The 7,728-nt window shown below is 34.8% G+C and overlaps 2 protein-coding genes across 2 annotated transcripts; both read right to left on the reverse strand.

Moving 5' to 3' along the window:
* Window positions 1-348: 348 nt before the first annotated feature.
* LOC115703859 (chloride conductance regulatory protein ICln) lies at window positions 349-3,156 on the reverse strand. The gene is made up of 7 exons (XM_030631090.2): window positions 2,925-3,156; window positions 2,612-2,735; window positions 2,046-2,160; window positions 1,877-1,936; window positions 1,681-1,743; window positions 1,443-1,537; window positions 349-637 (listed from the first exon to the last, which is right to left on the reverse strand). The coding sequence occupies exons 1-7, from the start codon at window positions 3,089-3,091 to the stop codon at window positions 563-565; spliced, it is 699 nt and encodes a 232-aa protein (XP_030486950.2). The 5' UTR covers window positions 3,092-3,156; the 3' UTR covers window positions 349-562.
* A 489-nt stretch (window positions 3,157-3,645) lies between these two features.
* On the reverse strand, window positions 3,646-4,356 carry LOC115703691 (uncharacterized). Its single transcript, XM_030630928.2, has one exon. It carries the CDS (start codon window positions 4,354-4,356, stop codon window positions 3,646-3,648), a length of 711 nt encoding a protein of 236 aa, XP_030486788.2.
* Between the last annotated feature and the right edge of the window lie 3,372 nt (window positions 4,357-7,728).

A 7,728-nucleotide genomic window follows, 5' to 3' on the forward strand; every position in this document is an offset into this window, starting at 1 on the left:
TCCAAAAAAAAAAAAAAAAAAAATCAGTTTTTATAGTAAAAATAAATAAGGGAATATACTCATTTAAATGATACTTTGTTTTCAATAACCTTTATTTTTAATAATGCTCATCTCGTACTTTGTTGACTTAAAAATGAGAAGATATTGTTATTATTATTATTATTATTATTATAAATCTAGTAGAGTTGGTGTATGCGTAATTGTAATCTTTCTCATAACAAAAAAAAAAAAAAAAAAAAAAAAAAAGAAGAAGAAATCGAATCTTTTGATCACAAAATAGCTTGCCGATTAAAAAAATCCCTTTAAGAAAAACCAGAGTGGCAGAGTGTAACATAATGGTTTTAAGTGTAAGGTTGGTTAAGTCTTCAAAAAAATCTTTCATAACATTTGAGATAGCACAAATAGGTAATGAGGTTAGAACAAGTATTTGGTAAGTCCTAAGGATCAAAGTAATTATAGATGATTGTTCAATATACAGAAAGACTCAACATTAAGCATCAAAATGGACAGAGGCCAGAAGCAAGGCTGGAAGATCTGTGATTGAAAAGAAAAGACATCCAGCTCATTGATGGCTACTGCTATTCACATCATGCTCCATTTCTTCTGCATCCTCGAACCGCTGATCGTTGATCTGAAGCTGCAATTTTACAGAAAGCCGATCAACGCCAATACTTTTATTACTAATAAAATACCCTTTCTTCTTCAGAAAAATGAAATTACAGGTATATGAAGCTGCATTGGACATGCTAAAACAACAGTTTCAACTGGCATATCCAGACATTCAAGTTTCACATGTGGAATAACAGTTGAGATTTTCAAACAATTGCCGAATATTTTGCCAAATTGTATATTATATCACCAAGTTCTTAAAAGACAATTAATTAAAGCAAAAACTATTAACGTAAGTAATTAATGATCCAGCCCAAGGCCCCAAGCTACCTTACTAGCCTCAGCTACGGAATTCGTAATTTTGCGCTTTATACCAAATATTTTAATAATGTTTTTTTTTTCTTCTTCTTGAGTTCAGCAAATATTTCATTATTGTGACATAGGAACTCAGATATAAAATGGCTATTGAGCCTTCTCCACTGAAATACAATCTCAGAGAAATATGAGGGAAGTGAAAGATAGAAGGGAAAATTCAAGGATCCCTTAAGCCCGAATGAATTCAAAAGAACTCCCAAAGCTACAGAATAATTCCACACCCTACTAACCCTTTTCTTTCTCTATTTATGCCCCTCAACTCACTAGAACATACCTAATAATTCCATACTCCATGTCCTAACATTTTTTTTCGAGCAATGAACTCCTGTCCTAACATATTGGTTACCATTTAAATCTTAAAAATTGGTCCGTGGCTCCTATCGAAATACCAAGAAACCAATTTAAAGCCTTTTCCAAAATTAATGCATCAAAAGAAAACTAAAAAGTAGTAAGCATACCTCAAGCACCGAACGTGCTAGGTCATGGTCCCCATTAGAATGACCAATTGTGTTTGTCAGATTTTGAGATGTAAACCAATCAGGATCTTCTATTTCTGGAAATATCAAATTCACACTATTATTATTCACAATAACATACGCATGGCTCGAGGGAGAATAATACACAAGCATATGGAATGGAACATTCACACATATAAGTGTATACAAATTGCTTAAATCCTAGATGATTAAGTCATACCCGCAACATCGTTTCCAAGCTGGTCTGCACTGAAGATCCAATTATGGTCTTCTTCTTCTCCTCCTAAATAAAAGATATGCAAAAATTTAGTATTGAGTTAAGAAAACAAAAACCATATGATTCAGCATTTCTACAAAATATGCTACAAAACCTTCTTGTGAGTAATGAGTTGTGATAAAAAAAAAAGTGCTCTTACCTTCTATGGGTTCTGGATTAAGCTCTGCACACTCACAGAATATCTCAAACAGCTGGTCCACTAAGACAGAAATCCACTTGTTAGCTAAAGAAAATACACTAGAGACCAATGATGAAATAAGTATTTACACAAACACACAAGTTGAGAGACAGAGAGAGAGGGACCATACATTGGTTGGGGTCTGAAGGGATAAGTCTCATCTCTGTAATCTTGGATAAATCTAAGATATCAGTACTTTCTGAATCAGAGTCCTCAGATTCCTCTTCATCAGTTCCTGTTTCAATCTTTGGCAAAGTAAAAAAAAAACAAAAGAACAAAGAAAAAATAAATGAAATTGAAAGAGAAGATCGACCTAATATCTGCTGTATCAAAATAATACAACTTTCATATAAGTTGATGGTATCACACAATCAATTAATGAGCAAACTGGCACTACCAAAATGAGCAGTACATAAATATATACTTGTATATACCTTTAAAATTATGATAACAAACCAAAAAATAAAAAAGAACACGCAATAAGTAAAATAATTATTCAACTCACAGAAAATTAACTTGGTTCCTTTGATATATCATACAAGTAGGAACTAGTACAAATGACAAAAGAAATCATAGAGTTTTCTAAGTTTCAGCTATGGTAAAGTAACTTTCTGTCCTAGTTTTCATTTTTGCAGACAAAGCATAATGAAATTGTAGAGAAAAGGATTTGCATAAAATTAAATAGAGAGATGATACCTGAGCATATATACAAGGAGAAGGGTAAGCTTCTGGATCCCTGGATACAGCATGAAGTGATAAAGACAAGAAATCCACTGCATACCCTTTTTCCCTCTCAACATCGCTCAACCATACAATTTTCCTGCAAAACCCCATGCAATGCATTTTTCTTCCATTAATGTCTTACTAAACAGAAAATGTCCGAATCATGTATTGATAATCAAATCAAAGTGCACACTGGTATTTCAATGTTTCGAATTGAGCGAAAATGCATTAAAAATATATGTATCGGGTGGTCGGGAAGAAGATAAGGAAGGAGGATATAGAGTACTTGGATGAAATATAGAGAGTGCCGGGGGACTGTGGTGGGTGATTGGCGAGAACAATAGAAACGCCGGGCTGAACGTGGATGAGCTCCTCGGCGTTGTCGGCATCCAGAACTGGTTGTCCAGCACCCTCTCCCACTCTCTCACTGAACAATCTAATTCCTATCGCCATTTTCAATTTCTTTGCTACTCTCGTATGGGTTTAGGGTTTTGACTTTGGTAAAAAATTTGGTCTACACCATTTTTGTACACGTGATTTCCTTCTCCTTTAATCATTTTTTGAAAAAATTCATTATCTTTATTAATTGCAATTTATAGTGATTATATGATTAAAATCTGGAGTGACATTACTACTCCTGATAACACGATCAGTAACTAAGTAAGATGCTCGAGCTAAGAAATGAGCAACACTATTTGCAGAATGTCTAATAAAATTGACATAAACATCTCGCAAGTCATTTAACAACATCTTACAATCAGAAATAATACTCCCAAAGTATGAAACCATATGAGTAGAGCTACGTAATGCTTGCACCACAGTAAGACTATCAGTTTCAATGACAACTTTCTTCCAATCTTTCCGTTTAACTCAACTCAGTGCCTCCTTAACACCCAAAGCTTCCACCATTTCGGGTTGCAATACCCCTGACCGACAGCAGGTAAAAGCTTCCACCAATGCGCCAGTTTCATCCCTAATCACCCCTGCAAAGCTATAAGTTGCAATTCCTAAAAAATGGCAGCATCTACATTAATCTTCAAGGTGTTTTCAACTGGTTTGGCCCAAGTTTCAGCACCATCGACATCAGTAAGGAATGCAGCCGTAGGATTAAATGTTGAATCTTGAGCCCGAGTCCAATCTGCGAGTAAAGCTTGAGCTAAGTGAGCAACACTCACAACAGTAGGGGACTTATCAGACCATACTAGCTCATTTCGATGTTTCCAAATTGCCCAACATGTCATTGCGATCAAACTCCTTTTCTCCCCATCCGCCTGCTGTAGAACCGTAGCAAACCAGTTGGCAAAAGAACCAACTGCCGTCAAATTAACACCAGCAGCCAACTGTTGCCAACACGCTTTGACAGAAGAGCAATCCACCAAGCAATGGTAGATGGTTTCATCAGTTACATTGCACACAGGGCAGATGGTATCAACATGCACATGTATAGAACAAAGTGTGGATTTCGTAGGCAGACAGTTAGTGACAGCACGCCATAACAAGTCTTTCACTTTCGGAGGAACACTTAGCTTCCAAAGAGTATTCCAAAAGACAGAATTATCATCCTGTGCACCCAACTCTTTGCTCAATTGTAAGAACTTATAAACTGATTTTACTGAGAAATGACCTGAGCTCTCCCAACTCCAATACCAAACATCACATAAACGACTTGAAGACAAGAAAATACTAAGAATCAAGTTAGCATCCTTTTCATTAAACATATCATGCACCAAGTCAACATCAAGCCAACGTATCAGTTTCCATAAATGCTTTAACATTTTGATCAATAAGAGTAGGATTATTCGAAGTTACTCTTGGATTATCTTCATTCGGGAGCCACGGATCCAACACTATATTAATTCGAGAACCATCACCAACTCTGCATCTCGCCCCTTTTCGAACGATCTCTTGAGTTTCATAAATACTTCGCCACACGAAACTTGGATTGCTCCCCAATTCAGCATCTAAAAAGGTACCATTACGGTAGTACCTAGCTTTAAAAATCTTGCTGACAAATGAGTCCGGACGACTAAACAATCTCCATCCTTGTTTACAAAGCAAACTCAAGTTAAAGTCATGCAAGTTGGGAAATCCCATACCACCTTTAGACTTATGTACCATCAATCTATCCCACTTTTTCCAATGGATTCCTTCGTTGTTCTTCGACGAACGCCACCAAAACTTACACATCAATTGCTCCATCTCACTGTAAGTTTCCACAGGTAGCAAGAACACATTTATTGCATAACTAGAAAGAGATTGAGCCACATTCAATTTTGGTCTACTGGTAAAATAATAAAAATAAGATTAATTTAGATTTTTGCCTTAAACTTTGATACATGTCAAATTATATTTTTTTATTTTTTTAAGAGAAAAAAAGAATGTTAAAAAAGGAGATATAAAAATTAGTTTGAGGAAAAAAAATAAAGAGAGAGTTGAAAAAAAATAAAAAAAGAAAAATAGAGAGAAGAGAAAAAAAAAAGTCAGCAACTCACTTAAAAAAAAAGTCAACTAAAATTGACTAAAAAAATATAAAAAAGAGAGAAAAAAAAAAGCTTTTTTTTAGAAAAGATCTGTTATTAATAAATAAAAGAGTCATTTACAATAACAGAGAAAATGACCAAAGAAATTTCTTCTAACCAAGTACAATCATTATCCAACACTAAAGCTTGTTTAGCCAAATCATGAGCGGTTTGGCTATCATCCTGTCTAACATGAGATACACAAACAGAAGAGAGATAGGATAATTAATTTTGAACATCATTCACCAAATCTTGAAAAGAAGAAAGGTTTGATGTTGGATGATTTATGGTGTTTGTCAAAAGCAGAGAATCAGTTTCAATGAGATCCAAATTGAAATGGAGATGTTTTGCCCAAACGAGATCATGAAACAAAGCTTTGGCTTTCGCTTCTTGAGGTCGAAAATTGTTGATTAGAGGCTTAGAAATTGCAGCAAGAACTTGACCATGAGAATCTCAAATTAAAGCACCTACTTCCATTTTATTCTTTGATGTATCAATGGCCACATCAACATTTAATTTCAGTTTACGTGGAGGAGGAGGCTGTCACGGTAAATGAGCAGCAACACCAACAGGAGTCAAAATAGAAGTAGTGGTAGTGATACGGTGCTGCTGAAAATTGTAGAGGTGAGCACATGATTCTGCCCAAATTTCTGAAGAACGTTGTGCCTTTTTACCATGGACAATATTATTTCTATCGGTTCAAATAAACCACACAATCCATATGATCTGTTCAAGTTCAAATTTGGTGTAAACTGAAGCCAAATAAACAATATAATCACCATGCTTCAATTGTCCTGATGCTCGATAATTAAATTCAAAACCAGCTAATTGCCACACAGACTTCACATGCTTACAACAAAACATCGCATGTCCCACCAATTCCTAAGCATTAGAGCATAAGCTACAAGATGTTGAATCAATAATTTTTCTATAAAACAAGGAGACAACAACTACTATGGCATTTTGAAACACCCTGCACACAAAGATTTTAGCTTTAGAAGGAAGATTCAAACTCCAAAATAATTTCCACCAAGCATCTTGAGATGTAGAACTAGAGGAAAGAACTTGTTCCTCAAGAGAACAAGCAAAGTGATAGCTTGTTTGAACCGAATACTCACCTGAGGTACTGTGATGCCAAATCCATTTATGATTCAGATTATTAAAGGACAAAGGAATAGTAAGGATATAATCAACATCAGCAGAGGAAAAGTCATGTTGCAGAAGGGTGAGATTCCATTCATTACTAGCAGTAACATAATCAGAAACTTTGTTGTTAGGACATCTCGTATAACGCAAGGGGTAAAGGTTGAATTTCGAGGAATCCAAGGGTTAGAAGCACACCAGATAACTACCATCACCTACTTTCAATTGTAATCTAGGTTTTAATAAATCACGACCCCAACAAATTCCATGCCAAGTTAGAGAAGACATGTTGCCTATCTAAGCATCCATGGAATCATTATGAGAGAAATATCTACCTTTCAGCACCCTACTAAGAAGAGAATGTGGATATTGAATGATTCTCCAAGCTTGTTTTGCCAGCAAGGCTTGGTTGAAATGAACAAAAGATCTAAAACCCATACCACCATCTATTTTAGTTTTGCAAAGAAAATTCCACTTTCTCTAATGAGTCTTCTTCTTATCAGTGTCTGAACCCCACCAAAACTTTTCCATCATTTGCTCAAGTTGATGACAAAAAGTAGATGACAACTTAAAACAACTCATGACATATGTTGGAATATATTGAACAACAACTTTCAAGAGAACTTCTTTCCCTCCTATTGAGAAAAATTTATCATTCCAAGCATGCATTAATTTCCATATCCTTTCTTTTATATCACCAAATAATTGTTTTTATCTCTCTCAAAAATAAGCAGGTAAGCCCAAATATTCTTCACGACATTCACTATATACGGTTTCCAAGGATCTGTTGGAAATAATTTTTTGCTGTTGTTGAAGTATTTGGTGAAAAGGACATTATGGATTTGTCGGCGTTAAGCTCTTGACCTGAAGCATGATGGTAAATATCTAAGGCACGCTTAAAAGAAAAGCTAGAACTGCTAACCCTGATTTGCATGTTTGTTAGCTATTCTAAGTGATTAGGGGTGGAGCATCCCATAGTCATTAGACAAGAAAGTGTTTGTTTAAACAAATAATAATTTTCTAAGAAAATGACTAAGTCTGAAAATAAAGTAGAAAATAAAGGAGATATTTTCTTGATTCCAAAAGTGTTCCATCATCTTATTCTACATATGATGATCCTGTTGGGTTTTATGCCCTAAATAAAACTCATTTTATATAATCAGATTTACTTATTAATAAAGATCAGAAATAACATTTTATGTTGCATGGTTCACATGATTTATTTCATGATTATATGTATATAATGTATGAATTCTTTTTAAGTCCAGAACATATGAGTTGGTTAAAGATTATAGTATTGTCAGCACAGTGGAATATAATCTTTATTATATGTTCAAAAGTTTATTCCCTGATTTGTCAGAACACTGGATTTAGACTGACATGGTATAATCAGCGATAGGTATTCTTACACCTTGGAAAAGTGTTATG

Source organism: Cannabis sativa, chromosome 1 (assembly GCF_029168945.1).
Source record: "Cannabis sativa cultivar Pink pepper isolate KNU-18-1 chromosome 1, ASM2916894v1, whole genome shotgun sequence".
Classification (NCBI taxonomy): Eukaryota; Viridiplantae; Streptophyta; class Magnoliopsida; order Rosales; family Cannabaceae; genus Cannabis; species Cannabis sativa.

Coding starts and splice junctions, on each gene's coding strand:
- LOC115703859 (XM_030631090.2), bottom strand. CDS start 3,091: ATGGCGATAGGAATTAGATTGTTCAGTGAGAGAGTGGGAGAGGGTGCT. Junction 2,161..2,611: donor CTCCTTGTATATATGCTCAG/GTATCATCTCTC, acceptor ACTTTGCCAAAG/ATTGAAACAGGAACTGATGA. Junction 638..1,442: donor TAGCACGTTCGGTGCTTGAG/GTATGCTTACTA, acceptor GTAAAATTGCAG/CTTCAGATCAACGATCAGCG.
- LOC115703691 (XM_030630928.2), bottom strand. CDS start 4,356: ATGTTTAATGAAAAGGATGCTAACTTGATTCTTAGTATTTTCTTGTCT.